The 23,339-nt window shown below is 50.2% G+C and overlaps 1 protein-coding gene across 2 annotated transcripts in view; it reads left to right on the top strand.

Moving 5' to 3' along the window:
• Positions 1 to 23,339, top strand: part of rspo2 (R-spondin 2) — a 45,459-nt gene that overhangs the window by 4,214 nt on the left and 17,906 nt on the right. For both annotated transcript variants that reach the window (XM_049024758.1, XM_049024759.1), the window contains 2 exons: positions 14,629 to 14,817; positions 22,835 to 22,978. In XM_049024758.1, the coding sequence (XP_048880715.1) occupies positions 14,629 to 14,817; positions 22,835 to 22,978 (333 nt within the window). The remainder of the gene's footprint in view (positions 1 to 14,628; positions 14,818 to 22,834; positions 22,979 to 23,339) is intronic.

Genomic DNA, 23,339 nt, shown 5'->3' with positions numbered 1-23,339 from the left:
TCGGCATCAGTAAGCTAGTGGAGGCAGGAATCTTCTTGATGTTGGATCCAGACCCAGCGTGGGGTGGTGGGATAGAGGTAAGCCGGCTGTAGTCCATGCATGCTTCTGTAGCCCCTCCTCTGATGATGCTAAAACTACAGCCACCGCTAACCTGAGTTCGCACAACACAATCAGTCGCATAGGGGCAACATACTAATACCTTTGCATGATGTCATAGCTGTGACACGCTGGGGCGGCAGGTAATGCAGTGGAACTGTAGCCTGATTTAAAATGTCGTATTGGTGATTGCCGTCAACGAAAAGCTTAGCTGAAATATTTTCTATTTTTTTTAACAGACTGAATTCTAGTTTTTGAGCTGTAAGCAAAGCTGTTAGTGTTTATTAGGTAAAATAAATCGGGAAAGCCTTCTGACTCAGTGCTTTTGTCAGACGCCCACTGGCTGGCTTCCAGTGAAGCTAGATTTATATGGCAGAATACTGTTGGTGCACATGAACAAATCCCGCCCCTAGACCCACCCACTGGCTATAAAGTAAACCTGCTCCTGCAGTTCCTGTAGCACATAGATGGAGTTTGGTGTCCTTCTTTGAGCTGGTCCCCCCTGCGGAGCTCCAGGGTTACAGCCTGTGAGTGTCAGTGTTGGAATGTGACGCTCAGGCAGAGCAGAGGTCTGAGTCGCAGGTTCGGAAAACATGAGAGGAGCCTGAGGGGGGGCGTGACCTCTAGGTCCTGAATCTCTAGCACTCTGCGTGGTTCCAGCTGTTTTTGGTGCATGTGTGTGTGAGACTGACTGCTGGCTTCGGCCAGATGTGCCCAGTCGCTGCCAGAAGGGGAGTGTGCTTATCCCCCCCCCCCCCCCAAAAAAAAAAAACCTGTGAATTTCGGTCTGTCGGCTTCCTCCCCAATTTACTGAGCCCCTCAGCAATGTGGGAGCTTAACTACCTGAAAGAGCAGCCCCCCATCTCCATCTCAGAGGGATGTGGAGTGTGAGGTGAAGGACGCCTTGCTTGGGTAGATCAGCCATAGCGCTGGGTGGCAGGGGGAGCTGAGAGGGAGCAGCGTCACCTGAGGAGTATTAAACCCCCAAGGTCCTGACCTGCTCTGGCTCTCAGCGCAAAGAAAACGACCGCCCCCCAAGAGCTTCTTCTGCGTGCCTGTGTTTCTGACATCAACCCCCACCACCACCACTATCTCCATTAAAATTAGCAAACAAAAAGTAAGTAGCACAGCCAGAGCTCTGATGGGACGTAAGTTGAATGTCTCTCTTGGGGGGCGCATCTCGGTCGCCAAGGTAACCCCAGGAGGGGTGACCCGCAGCATTTTCACTGGCATCTGATCCCTTAATTGCAACGTTTCTCCATTGGGAGGGGATGTCTGATGCTGTAGCAAGGTGGCCGACGTGTCGTAACCTCCGAGCTTCCCACGACAGAATCGGACGCGTTATTACGTCGCAGACATCGCGACGATTGGCGGTGGCCCCCAGCGCCGCAGCGCGCGCGGATGTTGCGCCCGCGAGGCTTCCCCCTGTCGCCGAACGCGATAGCTCGCGCGCTGCTGTTCTCAGTACCTCGAGACTGATCTCCCGGCTTTGGAAATACAGCGATCGTGCGCAGCCGCTAAATGACAATGGGGGGCTTTTTCCCTAGTGGAACAGGATTCCCGTTATGTGCTAAGATAAGCGGCTGGATTCTTCACGTTCGGATTTCATTCGCTCTCTCCGACGACAGAAACCCCGTTGTTTATCCTGAGAAGCGGGGATTCTTTCGCAGAGACGTCTGACAGTGTATGAAATTTCAGGCTATTTTCATTTCTCACGTCTCTGCAGAGTCTTGCATTGTTCCTCTGACTTTATTATTATTATTAATATTATAATTTATTTTATTATTATTTTTTTTTTTTTAGTTTTTACGCCTTCTTAAATCTTTCTAAGAGTACACTTGGGATCGTCTCTTCACCTAACCATTAACACCAAAGCGTTCCGTGCGCCTACGTTCCTAAACTCCCAACGCCTCCCCGTTCTCCCATTTTGGGGCCGCGTTCTTTTCCACGCCAATAAAAAGTACGTTTTTTTTGTAACTGCAAATAAAATAAATGAATAAATATTGTAATACGGCCGGTATTTCCCTGTGGCGATTAGGATACGGATAGAAGTGCCAGTGTGCGGCCTCTGGAAGCGGGACGTATCGCTCATTGACTAACATACTCTTAAACACTCGCAGCTTAATTCGTTTTCTTATAAAGCTGCAGAGCTGGCGAGGTCGCTGTCCTTAATTTGTTAGGATTCTCAGTTTATTGTGCAGCGAATGCTGGATTTAATGATTCATATACGGCGGTGTTAAGTCATTCTACATAATACCAGATTGGGGGGGGGGGGGGTCCCCAGTCCCCAGTCCCCAGTCCCCAGTCCCCAGTCTCCAGTCCCCAGGTAACAAGCTGTATGTTCCCAGCCAAACGCCCACCCCCCTTAGCTCCCTTAGCTGGTAGGTACCCTTCTGAAAAAGGAGGGAATTTCCAGCCTGCATAATTTGGCTTTCTAGAAATGTTTTGCAGGTCACCAAGGCTATGGGCGCAAAATATTGCAGCAGGGGTGCAAAGGGATGCATTTGGCATGTTCCGATTGGAAGCATGTGTCAGTCTAGTCCGTACAGGTACGCACAGAACCCTGCCAGCCATTTTGCAGACCACTTCCCGTTGCTGAGTCCGCCTCTGTGCACCGGGGGTTCAGAGGACAGGCGCCATACCTCAGGGCGGGGAGGTTGGGATTTGTGGAAGCAGATATCTGGAGATATGCCATAGCATGAGGGAGAAAGGACTAGCGGGGGGGGGGTGGGGTGGGTCTGTTTGCGTGTAGTTGTGTGTGTCGGAGATCGATGGGGAAGTCAGTAGTTTTCCAGCATATATTTTTTCTTGGGTCAGCAGGTTATGTGGAGGTTGTGCACAGACCTGCAATGGAAAAGTTGCTAGGGAAGGAAGGGTCCTGCTGTTGTACCTTTGAGGAAGTGTCGAGCTGAAATTGGGTAAGTGAGAACGCAGCGTTCTGTATCCGTTAGACTTTGGCTTTTATGGGGTGAAACTAGCAGCCTTATCTAAAGTGTCATCACACAGCGCAAGCCACGTGTGTTGAGATAGACACAGCCCCCCCCCCAACAGCCTAGACCTGCATTGGTGTTTGTTTGTATTTTTTTCCCCCAATTTACTCCTCCCTCCCCAGCATCCCCAAATTGCCTTAATTCTTGCAGACAGACGAGTTGCTTCTATCAAAACAGGACAGGCAATGTGAGGGAAGCATGCTGGTGACAGTATAGCAACTTTCTGATCCGATTCATCTGTGATTTCCATACCAATCTCCCTACCCCCTCCCCGAGTGGCCCCAGGAGGGGGGAGGGGATGTTGAGCATGTTTCCAATCAGAACCGGGGGTGGTTGTAATTAGCTTGGCCTGGTCCTTAGCACTCAGCTTGTTGTCTTTCACGCGACTCTGACAGAGCTGGGGAGTAGTTTGCGCCTGGGAGGGCCAGGCCTGGTCACCAGGGGTCACTCGGGGTCACCGGGAGCTGACTCTGTGTTCTAGCCTCTCTGACGGGGTGAGCAGGGTGTTGAGAGCAAATGAGGTAACAGTGAATGTCCATGATGTTTTGCCAGATACCATATGGTCTGGAGGATGGGGCTTTTGGTAGGAGATAAATGTAGCGGCTCAGAGGCCACAGAAGACATCTCTCAACCTCTACTGGAGCCACGCGATGTCACCTTTTAATTTTCAGGTCCACCATGTGATGGCCTGCTCTTCAAAACTGGCGGGAAAGCAGTCTCGTGTACAGCGGCAGCCCGTGGGAATGCTGTAAACAGTTCGGGTTGAGCCGCAGTGCCTCACACGGCCTGTGGGGGCATCACACTCTGTTGCACCCAGTCTGTATGTTCTGTGGCCAGGCTCTGTGAACTCAGCAGTAGATCTGGATGGTTCGTTTATCGTGCAACGCGATGGAGTGCAGATCTGAAAAGAAAAATGGAGGGAAAACACAAAATCCATTAACATTTTTCAAATTCCTTTATTCTCCTGGCTGTTATATACTTGTGTTGTAACCTAGCTAACTTCTCTTAAACTTTGTATTGTTTTATCTTAACTTGGGGTCAGTTTTTTTTTTTTGGAGCCAGCTGTCTTCTCCAATATAAACAACTGTCATCATCCCGGAGGATGATAAGTAATATGCATGGCAGGGGTCATGTGTAGTTTGCATGTGTATGGGTTGATGGTGCAACAACACACTACATTGTGATGAAAACTAGCCTAGCGGTTTGCATCGGCGGCGCACTGACATGTGCTGCGTTTTCTAGCTCCATTTATTATCTTTGAAAACAGCTGACACAGTGCTGGGAATTGGGTGGGGAGGACAAAAGACAGAAGCAATAACAGTCAAATGTCTTCGGCCTTAACTTAATGGCTGTGACTTACTCTGGTTGTTTAGTGCTGTGATGCGTCACCGAGACGGGGGGGCGGGGGGTATTACCGTGTTCCTGAAGTTCACGGGGCAGATTTGTAAAAAGCCCTACAGAAAAAAATAAAGAGATATAGTTTTTCATGTAGTTTCAAAAATCAAAAGTAGACACAGGCTGAGACTCAAACTGATCAAAGCCCTTGTTGCTGCCAGTTTGTAAAGATGCCCTGTGTTCTGTTTCCCTATCATGACTGATTTTGTAATTTGGGGGTGTATTTAGGCACCACCTGAGTCATAGTCCAAAGCGTTTGATATTTTAAGGCTGCCTTTGGTCGGCTCTCCTCCGGGGTCCTGGTTCACCTCTCCAGATCGTGGAATAGAACTGCGAAACTGTATTGATCCCCTTGGGGAAATCGTTTTTTTCGTTAATCCTTTTCACCTCTCCGCTCTTGCTCTCCGTGAGACACACATACAGGTGAGATCAAGCCTGCAGCTCGCAGCATGGAGTCTGCTGGTGTCACTGGGCACAAATTTTGCTGTTGATGCGTTTGCATGTTTACCTGAGGAAAGGCACCTGAGAAGTCCTCTTGAAGACAAAAAGTTAGGATAAGTCCCTTTATCCTGATACCGGCGATCTTGACGCGAGGTGATGTTTCCTCCTGCCTACAGTTTCTGCTCTACCATTGAGATTCAGCCTCTCAGTACTGTGCCACTGTCCAGTTTTCTAAACCCACATGCTATGGTCCCCACAGTTACCTTCCATCTTGATTTCAATGTTCATCTCATCTCCCATGATGCTCTGTTTCCACTTCAAGATTAATAGACTCGAACCCACAACATTTTACGCAATATTGTGTTTCTTGTAAAAATAGATTATCCTTTAGCAGTAGCAATGTTTTTAACTGGAGTTTCCAAGCCCTCATCCATCCACACTGTCTCTCAAAATGTGAAAAAGTACAATTGCAGTTAATCTTATTATATCGTGCATAATCACCTAATCGGTATTGGCCTGTGGGACCCAGAGCATCCTGTGCATCTCCTGCATCCTGTGTCCCACAGGAGGGTGAATAGAGTATAGTTGAAAGTCCTTCGGAAGGACTCCAGTGGAGTTTGGGAGAGATCTCTGTCTGATGCAGTTTGGTGCTTCTGTATCCATACTCCTGTACATTGCCAGTGAAATGAAGGCAGTCAGCATGCCCCAATTCACCCCAGCTCTTCATTTGAGCTGATTCGTGGTGACGGTACCACTCTGCAGTTTTCCACTTCGGAGATTGTATCTGTGAATTCAGTCTGCAGTCCTTCAACGATGTGTGAGAGGGAATGACACTCACCGTTAATGGCTGTTTAATTCTCATCTGCTTTTTATTTGTTTGTGGTATGCAGTGCGTGCACCCTGCACTGCAGAAAATTTCCGTTTCTACTGACGTTTAAGTCTTAATCCAGTGAGCGGTCATTCAGGCTTGTGCGATGGAACGAAGTTTCAGCAGCAAGTACTGCAACAGGCTGAGCACATAATATGTCAGGTGGATGCTAATATCAGTTATTTTTTAGCACATGGCTGCCCATATAGGATTCCAGTCCTGGTCTGATATATCTTTAATAACAGTATATCATATCTTTAATAGTATAGGAGCCCTTCCTCAAACGTTAACTCAGCGTCTGATATTTCATGATTGTGCTTAATGGAAAATAATCTTCTTTCAGTGGGATATTATGACAGGTCACACGCTAACCCATGACTTGCCTTGTACTGCTAATTTGGGTTCTTTTGGGTTTGTATTTGGAGTATATCTGATGCCAGCAGACAGCAGTTGCCACTGCTACGAGGTTCTCAGCAGGACACAGAAGCAGGGGGATGGTGACCGTGGTCTGAACCCTTTTGAGGTACGGCAGCCGAAAATGCGTTGCCTGAATATGAAAATTACATGTTTTCGCAGAAGAAAAATCCCTTGTTGTTGAGGAATAGACCGCGCTGTCAGAGTTAGTTATATCTGTTGCCATTTTGTGAATCTGAAATCACGTGTTTGTTGAGTGTAAGAGCCCTGAAGTCGTGGACTTATGCGTGTGACCTCTATGGCATCAGATGGGCAACAAATGCGCGTTTTTTCCCGCAGGTAAAGCGAAGTGCTTATTAAAGCCCCCGTGTCACGGAGACATCTGTCCCGTGTTGCCGCGGGTTCGGCCCTCTCCTCCATGTTTTGGGGGGATGGGGGCTGGGCAGCCACCTAAATAAACAGAGCCGCAACATGCCCCTCCCTCAGCTGCTGAGGCGTTGGGGAGTGATGCCCCCAGGACCCACCCCCTCAGAGAGGGAAGGGGGACACTCTGCTCGTCTTTGATGTGCCGGTTCTGCTCCGGCCACGTGTGAAAAGCACAGTGGTGCCCCGACCCACCTCCCCCGGTGTGTGTTCCACTTTTGACCCCCGGTACTGCTTCAGATCTCGCAGCCGAGCTGTGGTGGTGGTGGTGGTGGTGGGGAGGTCCTTGTTAAAGGGTTAATGAAGTGCGACCATGCCTTGCAGCCAAGGTGTACGCGGATGGGGGAAGCTGATTGGCTTAGCAAACGGGCAGTGTGAGGATGAAGAAAGATGAGATTCAGTCTAGGGAATATTACCGGACCACTGACTTCAGAACAGACCTGGGATTTTTCCAAAGATATTTCCTGGGTTTGTATGGGGGGGCCAGGGCAGGGTACTGGTGCGAGATGTATGCAGTATGGAAGAAGAAAATTCCTAAAACATACCTTCCACTGCAGTTTGCTCAGATGCTATTGGATACCCCCCACCCTTCGAATCCCTGTGTGGGCAGCCGGCCCCACTCATCCGGGGAATGTGGCTGACTGAATTGCTCATCGGACTCGGAGCAAATCGAGCTACAGGTGCGAAAATTAGGTGTGAGATTTATGTGTGATAAATTGGCAACAGGTGTGCTAATCCTGAGCCACTCTCTTCCTACTCGCTCTCGGTAAGCGAGTCAGAAATAGTTTGCGAGTTACTGGCAAGGGAACATCAACATTAAAGCCATGTGGGCTATAAAAAAATCCCTGTGAGAAATGAAATGATGCTTTATTCACACAAATGCATTGGAATATGCTATTTTGCATATGCTATACTGCTCTCATTTGAGACACGCATAGCACATACACATCCGAGCACGAAGCCTGAGGCCCAAGTATAGAGTAGGACCCTTTATCCAGTGCATCCTGGGGGGTCAAAGGCCTTGCTTACGGTAGGTGTGAGTGTCTTGCCCAGCCCGGGGCACAAACCCATGACCTACTGATCACAGGTACAGAGGTCTAACCCACGGGGCCACATGCACTGCCATTTGCACTAGGAATAATTTGAAACTCAGGTTTTCTCCCGAAACATGATGCTGTTCCTGTGACATCCTTGAGTCAGCGACTGCCTGCTATGATCCAGAACCCCACCTTGCAAAAACAGTGCAATAAAAATGCCCCCCAACATTTGTTAGTTAGGCTTGCTCGTGCCAATGAGCATGACAGTTAGGAGCTGAAGGCAGAAGGCCTCTGTTCCTGTAACTTCACCTTTTGACAGGTGTGACCCGTCATGATGGCAGTGCGACGTGGGAGTGATGTCATCATAATGCTGTGAGGGATGGTGGCTGTTCATTTTCAGCCACGTTAGAAGGAGCCAGGTCATACTTTAAAAGGACCTGCAGCACTTTAAAGATCAGACCTGCTGGTTAGGAGTGGGACACTGCTCAGCAGTCCCGGTTAAACTGGTTAGGGTGATTAGTTTGTGGTCACTCAGTCCACGTTACTCGACAGTGATTCTGTAGCTTGTGACATCCACACGTGGCCAGCAGGCGATTGTGGGTTAGCTGGGGGTGTAACGTTTCTGCATCTAACCCCATGACCCTAAAAAGGGGGGTGGTAATCTGAGAGCTGTGGCCGTGGTAACCACCGCTGTCGTGCGATGGACTCCAGCTGAAGGCGTCCAGCTGTTTAAACGGGCAAGTGTGTGAAATGGTGAAGGTGTGCGGATTAAAGGGTCTCGCAAGGAAATAAATCTTAACAATTAAAGGTGGAGGGAGGCTTAAGACTTTTTTTTGCTTTTGCACGAAACAAAGAGTTTGTCTTTAGCTCGATTCTCCAGATGTGGCTCATTGTTATGGGTATGGCCCCATATTGGCCATAAAATTCACACGGAGCAGCGTTCCTCCGCAAGGGCTTGGACGGCCCTCAGCTGAGCGCCGCAGAAACACGCGAATCACGTTAAGCAATCGCAAGCACTGGCGCACAGCCCCCCCCCCCCCAAACTCGCCGTGGCTGCTCCTCGGGAGCCCCTGCTTGCATGGCTTTTGGGAAATTGCGTCTTACTGGCACATTCTCATCTCCGCAGCGTGGAATCGTCATGTCACATCTGCCGCTTTAGGGTGGGGGCGGTCTGCAGTGACGGCCACAGGGAGCAGCGGTACGACTGGGTGATACAACCGAAACAGCAATTCCAGAAACAAACAGGTTGCAAAAAAAAAAAAGCAAAAAGAAAAAACACAGGAAACCTCGTCCAATAGGAGGCGCTCTTGCACAATGGGTGGAAACACCTGCTGCCATGGCGACATAAATCGCTTGCGCACGTGCATCCACAGCGCCTCCTGCTGAACACGATGCGCGCCCATGTGAAATGCACAGGCGGCACACAGTCTTTCCAAATAATTTCCTCCAGTCTCCCTCCCTCCCTCCACTACAATTCCTTGCTTCTTTAGGGAAACCATCACTTCCTTTTCTTAAGCCTAACAGAAGTCGAACACAACAAAGCCAGCTTTTCCCCCCTCGGATTTAACTGGCCCTTTTAAAGAACATGAATGAAGATATCAGTGCCCAACATCTGTCTTTGCAGCAGGATTGGCCCTGGCAGGCTTACTGTCTTCGCAAATAAATATGCTTGTACATACAGATGCAGCAAAAAAGTCATTAAAAGGCAGTGGGATTATCTTAAACTATAAACACATGTATACGGTAGGGTTCGTAAACATAAACTGAAAAAAATACATATGTCCTAATTCTGATCATTTCCAGCTGTAAAATGTCAGACGCACAAATGCTCAGAGCTTTCGAAGTGTGTTTCTCTCTAGTCTCCATCTTACTGGAGAATGTCAAATAAAAGTATATGGCTAAGCGGAGGCTGGATTTTTCCCATAACTTTTGCCTTCACTCTTCTAAGTAGAAGTTTTTTCCAGGCCACTAAATGCAGGGACCCGCAGAAGCTCACGGTTCCTGCTATAAAGCGAATTATGCCGCCCACACAATCACACAATCAGACAAGTTGTACCAGGGCTTCTCTGTCGGGCACCACAGCAGAGCCCATCAATGCGCACGAACCTGGAGATCTTGGCTCTGGAGTGTACTTCCTGAGCTGTCACCCTACATATGTGGGTCTTCACGTCAGCGTTGGGCTCAGATCTCCATCGTAAACTAAGACATCGGTCGCTGAGGTTGTTTGCAAATCGGTATCTCTGGGGTGGACTGAAAAGTACAATAACAATCTTATGTCAGACAGGCGTTCTCTTTGGGCAGACAAGCGAACCATAATCTGTTAATGAACCCGGAACGACTCCGATTCTGTCTATAAAGGCTCAATAAACCAAAGAGGAGAAGTAGAGTGAGTGACATCGTATATGTATACAAATGTAGACGTTCCGAAAACAGCCCACTGGGTTTTTCCGCATTATGACTTCACATTGTTGAACCTTCTTCCAGAACAAGGATCCGTCACTCTTTCTGTGCCCTAACCAAACACGTGAGACTTCCCGCCTGAGTCCTCGAACCCTTGTCAAAGTGGCGCAGTTACTCTTTTACGACCCAAAGCTGCAGAAATGTTTAAAGGCGTGGCGTGCGATGTTGCCAGAGCTGTTGCCGCATGCCAGGCGATTTTCGTCACAGGCGTCACCTGGAACAGACTTCGCTCTTGATCTCCAGATGTGGCTTGACATTCGAAACACACTCAGTGTTTCCTTTCTGAACAAAGCATAGAATATGTTTGAGGAAAATGGACCAGTGTGCACCAGTGTGTTGGCTTTGTACCTCAGACCATCATATCGGCTGTCACCCGGTTTCACACACTGAGATGTGCAGCTTCTCTCACCATCACAGAGGTCATGTTGGGATGTCTCTGCTCACACGAGGGTCGGTCATGCCATCACAAACGAGGTAGTCATTGTCGCTTGTGGGAGTTTTACTTACACAAGAGCGAAAAATGATTGGTTCAGAGAGATAACCAATCAGACTATAGTCAAGGTGAATCCAAGTAACTAAAGGAGGCAGACATATGATTGGTTAGTCCCACCTCCTCTACAATCTGATTGGTTATCTACCTGGAACTTTCTTTCGTTGTTCTGCCCTCAGAACAGCTTTGTGTAAGTAAAACTCCCATGAGCCTCATTGTCACAGCCATGTCATAGTGGCAAATGTGTAAAACCTGGGAGTGGATCTGTGTAAATCTCTCTGTGTGGCTGGGCATTATGAGTAACATCATATCAGTATCTTCTATAGCAGATCTTGTCAATATATTCATTTCAACATAATGACGCTTCTGAGCAAAGTCTGGTGGAAAAAGAAGGAAATTTCTGTTTCCATCGGCTCAGGCACCTGCCGGTGACCGGCTCATGACTCATTGCCATCTTTGTCACTTTCCTGGGCCTCCTGGGAATTCCGTCTCCAGGCTTGACCCCGATGAAGAAAAAAATCCCAAATAACGGTTTCCTTATGAACTCGCGTTTCCCCTCATTTTTGCAGATTTAATTCTAGGATGTGCCGCCCCCCACGCCAGACACAAATGGTGAAAAGGAGCACACTTCCCCGTGTGCTGTGAGATTAACCCCAGCTAACGTCCTTTATGAGGGGAGCCAGCAGACAAGAGCGGCTGCACAGTTTAAACGCAATTCAGACTGACAGCGACGCTCTCCAGCTAAGCTTGATCTGAAACAGTTAAAGGCGGATGGACCCCCCAGTCCTGCGTCCTGGTCTCTGGGCCTTGTCATGTTAGTGGGGGGGGGGGGCTTGTGGGTGGGCAGCAACTTACGTCGGCCAGAGTGTGCCGGAATCACTGTTGTGGCCTCGCGTGAGTTGACCTCAGCTCAACATGCCCGTGAATGGCGGATACTCCCAATGATCGACCACATGAGTCAGCCGCCCACTGGGGAGCGCTATTGAAATGTGGGACACCCACGCTCGGACCAATCAGATTGGATGACAGGATAAAGGCCCACTTGTTTTATTGGTGATTGCTTAAAGGGACAGCGTTCACGGATGTTTGGCTGTTCAACTGCGCGGTTTGGACAGTGATGCCTCTGTGATGTTTCCTGGCTTTCTGTTCGTCAGACGAGCCCCCCCCCCCCCACGTTAGCATGTGGTTATTCTGTAAACATGCTGAGCTCCAATGCATGCAGGACGAGATGGCATGCAGTGGTCCTCCACTAGGTTAGAGCTGTGTACATATAGTCAATTAACTGCTCTGTCATCAAAAAGTTCTTTCCTGTCAGTTAGGGCTGGGGACAAACCCTTGGAACGAATGACAGACAGACAATTACCCCCCATCTCTGTCTCTCAGCAGCCATTGGGTGACACACACAGGAGTTTCAAAGTCTGCCCCCCTCACCCCACCCCAACCGTGACGCTCCACTGCTCTCACGCAACACCCCGCGGTCTGCTTCCTGCCGCTTCCCTGAACGCTGCAGCGCTACACGCCTTGGACGCCACATCATCACTTTCAGCAATCCCTGCCAGTGTTTGGAAATCCTGCGTAAAACGAGAAAAGAAACAGTAAAATACAGCCACCAAATATGTTTTACAGCATGTTCTGTAGACGAAACAAACCTCCATTAAAAGCTCAATAAAAAAAAAAGTAACAATTTTTTTTTCATTATTTCTAGATATTTTTTTCCCTCGAAATTTTTTCTTTCACAGTGTTTAAAGACGATGGTGCGGAGGCGGGACGGAGCTCGACGGTGTGTCGTCAGTGTCAGCTTACTGTAAACAAAGCATGCATCAGACTCGTCATTTCCTTAACACACAACAAAGAGGATTATTATTGAAGCCCCATTGCAGTGCAATATAAGACTGCTGTGAGTAGTACTCCAGTCACCTGATGTCTCAGATCAAAGGCAGAGCGGCAGCTGACTCGGCCTGTGTCGGGTTTAACGTTGACAAGCAGTGGAAACTCCCAGTGAGGGAGGGCACGGTCGTGCAGGATCTCAAGCCTGGGCGCCGAGGGCCACAAACCTGGGTGCCCGGGGGCCATGTCGGCGGTGTTAGCTAAGCAGACGGCACGTGGCACGTCTGTGTTGTCGGAAAAAAGCGGAGACTCCCCACAGCTGAGAAGCAGGTACAGAGCGCGGGGCGGGTGCCGGCGCCACACAGAAATCCGGGGCGGAAAAGCGGGCCGAGGGCCGAGGCCTTGGAGTTCCGTGGTTCCACACCAGTTTTAATTAGTGCCTAAATAATTACCAAAATAAAGTAATTAAGCGTGCAGATCAGGGTGGCAATGTACAGGAAACCGTAGGACTGGGGGCTCTCTGGTGAACAGATTCCCAGTCCCAACTCCTCACTGGGGATGGGGGGGGGGGGGCACCAGCTATAAGACAGCCTGAGGTATTTGTCCCACACATGTGGACTTGTTCACGGTGGTCCTTGTCTAAGTGACTGAAGTTTGTTTGGCACAGTTAATGCGAGGTCACACCATTAAGAGGTACCGCCTGTGTACGATATCAGCTCGCGTTATCGGGCGTTTTTTAACGGAGGTCAAAGACCTGTTCCCTTTTACTGTGCGTAAATACAGTTAATCGTGACATTGTTACGTAACTCGCATAATTCTTTCATGGTGCTTTAAGATCGCGTCACCCGCAGTCATAATTACGAAATGATTAGAGAAACTCGATATGTCTAACCGCGGTGAAGAGCAAGTTCACTCTCCGCCTGAGTTCCTACCAAGCTATTTTATTAAGCATTGTGGTAGGTCGTCCTGTGAGTGCTGTTATTTTATCTCTGCTCTTGATATTTAAAACTTGGCTCCAGTCAATAGCCACTTTTTTTTTGTTCCCCAGTCACCCGAACAAATTTTCTGTAAAAATGAAGGCATGTGAACCGGCCTGTTACTGGTTCCAGCCCAAAACAATTCGCTGTTAGATCACTGCGGTTTTAAATTTTTTGTCGACTGTCTCAAAACAACAACCAAGAATAAACAACTGAGTTGCATAAAGAATGGCAAGGAATGAGGTATTCATGTTAAAAAAGGAAATTTATTGAAATATATGGGTGACCCGACTTTGTCTCCACGGCCTCTGTAAATTAGCGAGACCTGCATAATTCTCTGATCCATCTGTAACTGTTTTGGGTTTTTATTCTTTCGGAAGGTTTAACCGGGACTGTTTTGTGTTGAATTGTCTGGCTGTCTTGAATTTGCCCCTGTTAGCATTATTATGGTGCTAAGTAAACATATCTGCAGTGGGAATGAGCCCTCGCATTGTGTGGACAGCCAGCGGCATCGGCAGATCTAGCCGTCAGAGTCGAACATAAATAGACATTCAGCAGCAGCTGGACATGAGGTTGAGACGTGTTTCTAGTCTGAAAGTATTTTGCTCTGTTCTGTAGTGTCTTGATATGATAAAAGAGGCACTCTATCAAAATAATAAACAATCTTGGCAAACAATATAACTCTTTTTGCTTGTGGCTGCAGGGAACGATCAAGCTGGACTTGAACTAGATTTTAGGTTAGTTCCTATTTAGTATTGTTTAGATATGTTGTCTTGATGTGGTCTTTGGGCCTCCTGAGTGGTTCATTTGGCTAAGACTCTCTTCCTGAGGACACGCTAAATTGTACTCCGCTAAGAACATGCTAAGTTATGCATCAGATCATAGTTTGGCTCCCATTTCCTGACAAATTTTGATTGGACCCCCTGGTAGCAAAACAGAAATTGTACCTGTTCTGCAGAGGGAGGGATTCATCAGCCAGAGGATTCTCAGCTGGGATTGTTTGTCCACTTGGCAGAGAGCTCTGCCGTGCCATGTGACATAGCTTGCGATGAGAGGCGTTAATAGGGGGTCATGTTCGGTCCTGTCGTCCGCCTCTGTGCATATCTGGCTCTTTCATTAGAGCATGTGCGCTTAATGCTAACCGCTAACACTGCTGGGAAATCGGAGGGAAAATGATGTATCATGATTTGTCCCCACTTTTTCTTTGCAGCTAGCTATGGCGCGTACCCCATCTGCAAAGGCTGCTCCGTCTGCTCCAAGGACAATGGCTGCCTCACCTGTCAACCCAAGCTGTTCCTTTTCCTGCGGAGAGAGGGCATGAGGCAGTACGGCGAGTGTCTCCACGCCTGCCCAGCTGGCTACTACGGCCTTCGTGCCCCCGACTTCAACATCTGCTCCAGTAGGTCCTGCTCTGCATGTGCTGTTCTGCCGCTCAGCGTTTATTTCAGTTTATTTGGGAGTTTTACCAGGGCTCCCAACTTGGATTGGGCTGTGTGTCATCTAGTTACAGGTTCTTAACTACTGTGCCACCCGCTGTCCTTTATTATGGACTGCATGTGCACATCCACGCCTGCAGGGAGTCTTGGGATTGTGCAGGAGTGGGGGGGGGGGGGGGGTAACAGCTACCTAATATGTTTGCGAGCAAATTCCTTGTCTCGGTTTTCACTGGTCCAGCGACAACCTGCAAAAGCCCTGAAACTGGTGTTATGAGTTCCTCAGATTAAACAAATCAAAAACCTAAGTAGAGTGTAATAGATTCAAGACGCCCGAGTCGAGCTAAACTTTGATCTAATTTGAATGCTGCCATCGAACTGAGTTCACTGGAAGTCAAAACCCATTTCACATATTTGCAGTCTTCCGTTTCAGTGAAATATGTTTTATTGAGTTGCATTCATTAGCGCGAGGCGTAGTTTATCCAACGCTAAGTATGAAAGAGCATTTATCCAATGTGTAACAGCAGTTAACCAAAGCTAATTGTGAGGCAGTTGGATGCAGTCAATGCTAAGTGTGAAGCAGTGGTTAGCCAGAGCTAATTGCGAGGCAGAGGTTAGCCCATGTTAAGAGGGATGAAGTGTGAGGTACCCGTTTTCCAGTACTACGTCTGTGCAGTGAGGAAGCAGTGAATAAGTGTGAGGTACCCGTTTTCCAGTGCTTTGTCAGTGCTGAAGGTGAGGAAGCAGTCAATAATTGTGAGGTACACGTTTTCCAGTGCCACGTCAGTGCTGAATGTGAGTAAGCAGTTAATAAGTGTGAGATACCTGTTTTCCAGTGCTGCGTCAGTACTGAATGTGAAAGATAATGCTGTCACATTATTACTGAACACTTGTTATAGCATACAGCAGCAAACTATTTTATTTTGATACTTTTAACAAACATGTGTTTATTCCCTAAAGATTAATGATATTCAATTAGGTGACTGTAAATGGCTGCATGCACACACAGGCACGTGCACATGCACTGCATCCCCTTGACATGGCGTGTTGTAATGCTTCACAGAAAGCCTGAGGCCCGGGCCATGTGGAAGGCGCGGAAACGGAGCCTCATTTCCCATGCGAGGGCCAGCTCTTGACAGACACTGTTGACACACGGTCGCCACACTCCACCCCCCCCTCCACCCACATGAACACTCTTGAGGCTCGGGTCAATGGCCCAGACGGGCTCCAGGCACCCGAGAAAAAAAGAGTGTTCACCAGAGATCTGCGAAACCTCAGTCCATATTCATCCGCCGCTCATGTGAGTCAGGGACTGCAGAAGTGTGTCGCCCCGCTTAACTATTGGTACCAGCTGGATTAGTTCACTTAGCTTCCCATAGTAAACTAGCAGAGAAAAGTCACACCACTGGCCCCGTCCTCCTTAAGGGAGAACAGGAAAGAGCTACTTTACGTGCACTGATGTAAAAACTTTTCTGCTGTTTTTTTATTTTTACCGACTAACTGAAAAACGGGAAGTTAGTCACCCTCCAAGAGAACCTTCCTGCTTTCATACCTAAGATCGGATCTCCTCAGCCAGGCTTCTGCTATGACTTTGTCGTTTCCTCGCGCATCCCTGTCACACGTGCTGTTCTCGTGCGTCATGTGATTTTTATGTTTTTGTTTCGAGGATGTTGAGCCGCCCTCAGTAGAAAAGCCGCGGCTCGTAGTTAAACTTCTGTGGGTGGATGGCGAGCGTTCATTCTTGCCTTACCCCCCCCCCCCCTTCTTGTAACTGGAGGAGGTTGGGGGTCGGTTGGTTGGGGGGGGGGGGTGCGTACGGCCTCCAAACCCCGTTACCATTGGCTTGAGAAACACCCTCTGAAACTCGGGGAACAGCTGTTTGCTATTAGGGACGAGATCTTATCGTTTCGAAGCGTGTCTTGCGGGCACGAGTGGGGCGGAGCTGTCATGGGGTCACTGCTCCATCCTGTTGGAGTGATGGGCAACGCTGCCTGGCACATTACTGTCCCGGGTCGGTCCATCACAGCGGTTCTGCATCAGCTGAGAGTGGCTCAGAAGTGGCAGGCCCACACGGGTAGGACAAAGTGCGCCATTCATGGGAACAAGCAGGCGGGTCGAGGTGGAGGGGGGGGGGGGGGGGGTGGGACTGCACAAGTCACTCCCGGGATTAAGTGGAAGGTGCTGCCTCTGCAGGATAAATAATCAGCCTCAGCTCTAAATGGAGGAGGCGAAAAATGTGAACCATGTGAAAATGAATGGGCGACTTTCTCACCAGCTTTTACCTTCTCATGGTGCGATTTTCTTTTTTTTGTTTTTAAACGGATGTTTTTTTTCTGTGTTTACCGTAACGGCGCTGCATTTCCCAACAAACGTTCCCGAGCGAGAGATAGGAACCGGGCGGGGTGGGGGGGTGCATGAGGGCGTTGACATTGATTTGGGATCGAGGGGGTTGTCGCTCACCAGGCCTCAGCTTAATCACACTCAGATGCGGGGGTGCCACGCATGAACAACTTCCAGTCCTGCGGTGGGGGTGTCCAGGAGAGGGTCATGTGACCTGACAGCTAGCTGGGAGGTTGGCCTTCGGGTCGGCGGGTCTGCAGGACCTAAGGACCGCGATCTTGCTGTGTTCTTATTAAATTAAATGGAATCATCTCGGGTTCAGTGTGCGAGGCAGCAGTTCAACGGCAGGGCAGGGGGACTCTTAACCATCACGCCCCCTGTTGCCCAGTTTGCTGGGAGAGGTGGTGAGGTGTGGGTGAGGCTGGAAGCAGGAACAGAGCTCGGCTGGTTGCTCCCCTCCACCCTTTCTGCGCCTGGCTGAGCTCCAATCGAACTTCAGGGGCCATGTGTCTCCCATCCTGGGGGTGGAGCCAAGGCAGAGCGCGACGAGGCGGCTGCCAACTGCCACAGAACTGAAGCCGACCAGACGGGTTTGGTCCCTCAGTGGAAGGCCACCATTGGCTGGAACCGACCCGGACTACTCAGCGCCCTCCAATAGGAACCCACCGCTCACTCCCCCGTGGCTTCCTCCGCTGTTCAAAGCATACTTCAGCACACAGGCTCTAATCTCACTACTCGCGTGTCCCCGGCTCCCTCCCCACCGCGGTTTCCGACGGCAGCTGCGGGACACGGCAGAGTTTTTCAGGTCTGGATCACCCGCACCTCCACTGGCCACAACCTTCCAGACGAACAGACGAACCTGTCTGAGGTGGTCTTAACGCCGACCGTACGAGGCAGTGACAAGGCTTAACAGTCGACAAGATGTTCAACATCTGTGGAAACACACAAAATAACATAAGATGAAAATCAAATATGGGACGTTTGACATTATTATTGTTTAGAAAACATATCTTAGTGATAAAGAAGGAGCACAAGGTTTTATCTGGTGTGAGATAATAACACATAACACTGGCTTGGCCTGCTGCTTTCGCCTGTTTCTTTAAGTGCCTTGGCCGAACAAACAGTTCATATTGCAACCATAATGAGCACAGCTTGTGTCTTGAACACTCAGTCCCATCGAAGGGCAAGGCAGCAGGGTCGATCCTGAGACTCGAACCCTTGGCCACTCGGACGCCGCAGCTCCTGCCGGAGAGACGGACCCCCATTCGCCACCGTCGTGGCTCCTTCCGCCCCTCCCCCGCATGTCTTGGTCTCCATGTGTGACAGGCTGACGCGGGGGCGGAGGATGGTGGGGGGGGGGGCAGCTGTCCCCAGACGACTCCCTGTGCCACCCCAGACTCCGCCCCCGCGTCCCCTCCGGTCGGGCCGCCCCGAGATTCCCGACGAAATGCCAGACCCGCTTGGCGTTCACCGCGCCGGGGCGGAAATGCTGTCTGGCACAGCCTGGGTGCTCTGGGATCCTGGTATCGAGGCATGCTCCGTGCCAGTGCGCCACCTGAGACAGCTTTTCTGGGGGGTTATTTCCCCACTTTTATTGCCTTCCTTGTGGTATGGGCTGTCACCCAACGCCTCTCTTGTTGCTCTTGCCCCTCGCCGGTGTTTTAATGAGGAAGTAGGGAGCTGAGAGCCGGCCAGCCTGCCTCCCCGTGCCCCGAATCTGAGGGTCGTCTCAGAACCCCCCCAGATCCGCTGTGGAGCCATGCCACACAGCCTGGCAGCTCCGCACAGGGGCACGGCGAAATGCGGCCAGCTCTCGCACCCCGGACTCTGGGTCAGTGCAGCTACGGCTGTGCCCAGAACCGGAATGCGTTTATTTGAGGAAATTGCCTGTTTCACTTGGAAAGGCCACATACACCGTTTCCTCAGTACCTTTCCAAGTGACTCCATTCAGATTCCATGATGGATTATTTGAACTGAGATTAAAACCACTGAGTGTCCAAGAAGTGACCCCCCCCCCCCCTAGACCGTAATGTCAGTCATGCGTGAAACCCCTCCCCCCAGGGTCACAGGGAACGTGGCACCTCTCTGGCATGTAGGTCGTGCGTCACTCAAGCGCCTGAACGCGACGGTGTGTATGTTCGTTTTCAGTGCCGAGCATCCCGCAGTGTTGCCACGGTGACCTCACACGCTCGCCTGGATGAAAGCATCGCCCCGGCGACTGGAATGTAAACATAATGCAAAGCCTGCGTTCGCAGAAACAGCACGGCCTCTCTTGGTTTAGACCAGGTGGTCGTGCGATTAAAGGCAGGCCCTTTTCTGCAGGCCAAGGAGTCCAAGCGCTCGCCGATCCCAGGCTACGCTGACATGAGGCTGTCTCTGCCGTGGTCATGCCCCCCACGCCTTTTGCTGCCAGAGTCCATGATGTAATTTCCCTTGTTTGCTTTTTTCTTAATATTTCTTTGTTCAAACAAACCACAGCACAGAGTCTCGCTGGCCGCAGGGCCCCCAAGGGCCCGGTGTGATGCGAGCAGTGAGACTCATCTTACGCGGCCCTCTGACCGGAAAGCCGTGCGTAACTGTGGTGAAGAACGTGAACGCCATGGCAACAGGGCACTTCCCACGAGCGTTCATACGCATCACAATAAGGGAGAGATGATGCACTTGGGACTGGGAAGCACTTCTCTGCGTTGTTCTCGGGATCTGCAGCGAGCAGCCAGACCCTGTGACCTCATTACTCCTCATTAGTTACGCAGAAGCACCTATAAGAGACTTTAAAGGTGGCGTGGAGGTTAATCCTGTAGAAATCGCTAACCGTCAAAAATTTATGTGAGATTTCACCCGTTATGTCGGGGGGGGGGGGGGGGGCTCTTGGGGCTGATCATGTGACCAGAAGGGGGCAGTTTCTTTCCTAGGACAGGATATTGGCTAAAGTCAAATGAACATGATTGTGTGCAAACATAAAATGAGGTCTAATGTCCATGAGGTTCAGTGACTTGGCATTCTGAGATGTATGTGCATCCCATCCAGGGTACTGTCTTACCTTGTGTGCTACGCAGCTTACATCAGATCCTTGAAGATGGAGGGATGTACTGTACGTTAATATTGATTTTTTCTTGTAATCTTGTTTATTTGCTGAAGCTTGTAAACTGCATTTTATGCAGTGACTTGGCTGGAGATTTATACCAGGGTCATTCAGGATACTTATTTCTCTCAGGGTACAACAGACGGGCCTCCCAGCAGCAGGCACTCAGAGCCAAAGCGTTTTCCCTGCCCCCGGTACTCACTGCTCTGAAGGTCAGGCCCTCTCAGCCCTGTGTTTGAGAAATAGCGAGCTACAAAAAAACGGCCTCCGGGGCGGCGCTCTTTGCTGATGGGGGCGAACAGGCCACCCTAACCTCCTCTGCGTGCAATGCACAGCTGAATGTGTTAGGAGTCCCCCCCCCGCTCCCCTTCCCTCATGAGCACGACAAGTTGACACTCGCCTTCACTGCCAGATGTTGTTTCCATTCGTCTGCCCGCCGCATCCAAAACGCACCGTGGGTGACGACAGGCCCGCGTGACCTGCCCATGGGCAGGAACAAGGGGGTGCTCTCCAATTAGCTGCCTGATTTATGACTCACCGGGCCGGCCGGTTACCCTTTGGCACTGCCTCCCCACCAGGCGAGGCTCGTCTTTACTTAAACAAAAGATGCGTTTGTGGGATCATAGCTGACCTGGGAATCATCGCGATGGCTACAGGTATTACAGGGAAAAATGAATGCTCCGCTGTGAATTCCCACCATTCGTTTAATCGGCTTTCTGGCAGAGCAGGCCGCCCCTAAGTCAGCTCCCCTGTCACGCGTCCGCTTTAGTTTCTGTTCCTCTCCGGAGCCTTCGGCCTTGTTACCCAAGCCCTGGTGCAGTTTAAGGGTTTAACACTTCATTTGCAGCGAATGTCTCAGCAAACATATTAGTCTGAGATGCGTGCCCAGTGGGGGGGCGAGGGTGGGTCTGTTAAACAGCGGGGGCTTCTGGTAACCTGCCCAGTTTCCTTGCCTGCTGGCCACTGTCTCACTTCCCAGCCCCCTGCTTTTCTTCTGTATGGGGTGGACTAGTGCTGTTCACTGGACCAAAACCCATCAGTATAAAATCACCTATACGTGCCGAAGCTGGCAAAAGTGACTTCTTAAGCATGCTCACTGACATGACTCGTTTTCGTGTCCCGAAGCACAGCTGAACCCACCTACAGCTGCCAGCAGGGGGCAGCCTCACCCAGAACTTTGAACCCTGGGTTGGGTGAGGTTTGGTGCCATGTGGCACCCCAAACTCCTGTTGGCCATGGGCGGTAGGGTGTTAAGACCTGCTGGATGGGTAATTGGCATCGTGGGCCGAAATCCAGGGAGAAAGAAGGTCTAGCTGTTGAACAACACTGGGAATTAACTGTGTTTTGTGAGTTGGCGTGTGACCCAGCTGAAAGACATCGATGTGGCAACAAACCGTCCTCATCGTTACAGGTCTGGACTTCAGCGCGTCGCCGGGAGCAGTGGGAGAAGCCAACAACAGGCATCAGGAGACAAGTTTGATGTGGAGTAGGCAGGGCGGTTTGAATCGGATGATAATGCGACTGAGTTGTGGGTTTGTTTAGACTGGTAGGAAGAGCAGTAGCTCTGGACGGGCTCTTCACAGTGGGGGGAGGCTCGCCCTGAGGAATGCGGGGGAAGGCCAGTTCACTGGGGATGCTGTAATTAAGAGGCGTGACGGCGGGAACCGTCTCAGGACCTGAAAGCAACACCCCCTTCCCCCCCACGCACACACAAACACGCCGGATGGCAGTGGACCCCTCCTGAGAGTTGTCTCATACCTGGGTGCTCTTCTGCGGGAAAGATCCCAGAAGGTACCGGCAGCCTGGCGGATAGCCAGTACGATAGTTGGTCAAAATGCTGAAGCCAAACAGCCTGCTGATTTGGACCCTCTGGGGGGGGTCATAAATTAGGCCTCTCCTGGAGCCGCTTTCTAATTATGACCCAGCGGCCTGCTGTGTTGGGACGTGTGTAATTTTCCTCGTTCTCACATGCTATTTGCAGAACAGCCCCCTCTTCCCCCGCGTGTAGCTCAGATGCCCTGGGCTGAGCCATTCATGGTAGCTAAGGTGTGGCCCCTCACGAGTGCACCAGAACATTCTGAAAGTACCCTCCCCAGCGCCCAGACATACGGCACCGTCTGCTTTGTGCCACAAGCGTCAGCAAACAGATAATCTCGCTTTAGATTTGTTTGTAAAGATTTGGGAAAGCTTTTTTTTTTCATTCACCCCAAAATGAAAGGGGTGCCGCTTTGGTTCCCAGCTGCCATCTCGTTTGGACAGACAGAACCTTTGAGTGGCTTCCCTTGTGGTGCTGAAAGGGGTCAGCATGAGGTAATCCGTTATGGACCAGACTGTTGTCATTCGCTGCAGTTTCCCATTCCCTAAAGCATTCCCTTCACGTTAAGACAAAATGTCGGTCGGGGGACCAAAAAAAGGAGTGTGGTGAAATATTGTATTGCCCTGGAGAGAAATGTTACGGACGGGCATCTAGTTTCGGCGGTAATCTTTTCAAGGCCGCTCTGTATCAGCTCCAGATGCGATGGCTGTATGACCTGACAGGCGTTTCCTCCTCTCCTCGGCAGGATGCAGGATCGAGAACTGTGAGTCCTGTTTCAGCAAAGACTTCTGCACCAAGTGCAAACCCGGATTTTACTTGCACAAGGGCCGCTGTCTTGAAGGCTGCCCAGAAGGCTTCGCGCCCCTGGAGGACAGAATGGAATGTGGAGGTAGGCAGTGCTTCCATTGTGACCTGGAGCAGCCATCCTGAATCCTGTATGCTTTCTCCTGTCATGACGTTTGAGGAATGAAGTGGCGATGATGAAGTGGTTTCCATGCGGAAGCCGGTACGGTGATGGCAGCCACGTGATTTAGTAACCAAGTTTTCCCGTAATGCCTTTTATGTCAAAGACCCAGACACAAATGTGCAATAACATACAATGAATGGAGTTAGAATTGCTCTACTGCAGTGTTCCCCAATCCGGTCCTCGGGGACCCACAAGCCGGTCCACATTTTTGCTTCCTCCCAGCTCCCGACCAAAAACAGGGACTGTCTGTGGGTCCCAGAGGACCGGATCAGGAAACTCTGCT

Source organism: Brienomyrus brachyistius, chromosome 9 (genome assembly GCF_023856365.1).
Source record: "Brienomyrus brachyistius isolate T26 chromosome 9, BBRACH_0.4, whole genome shotgun sequence".
NCBI classification, from domain to species: Eukaryota; Metazoa; Chordata; class Actinopteri; order Osteoglossiformes; family Mormyridae; genus Brienomyrus; species Brienomyrus brachyistius.
Note: the sequence above shows the minus strand (reverse complement) of the source record. Positions and strands in the feature narration are given on the sequence as shown.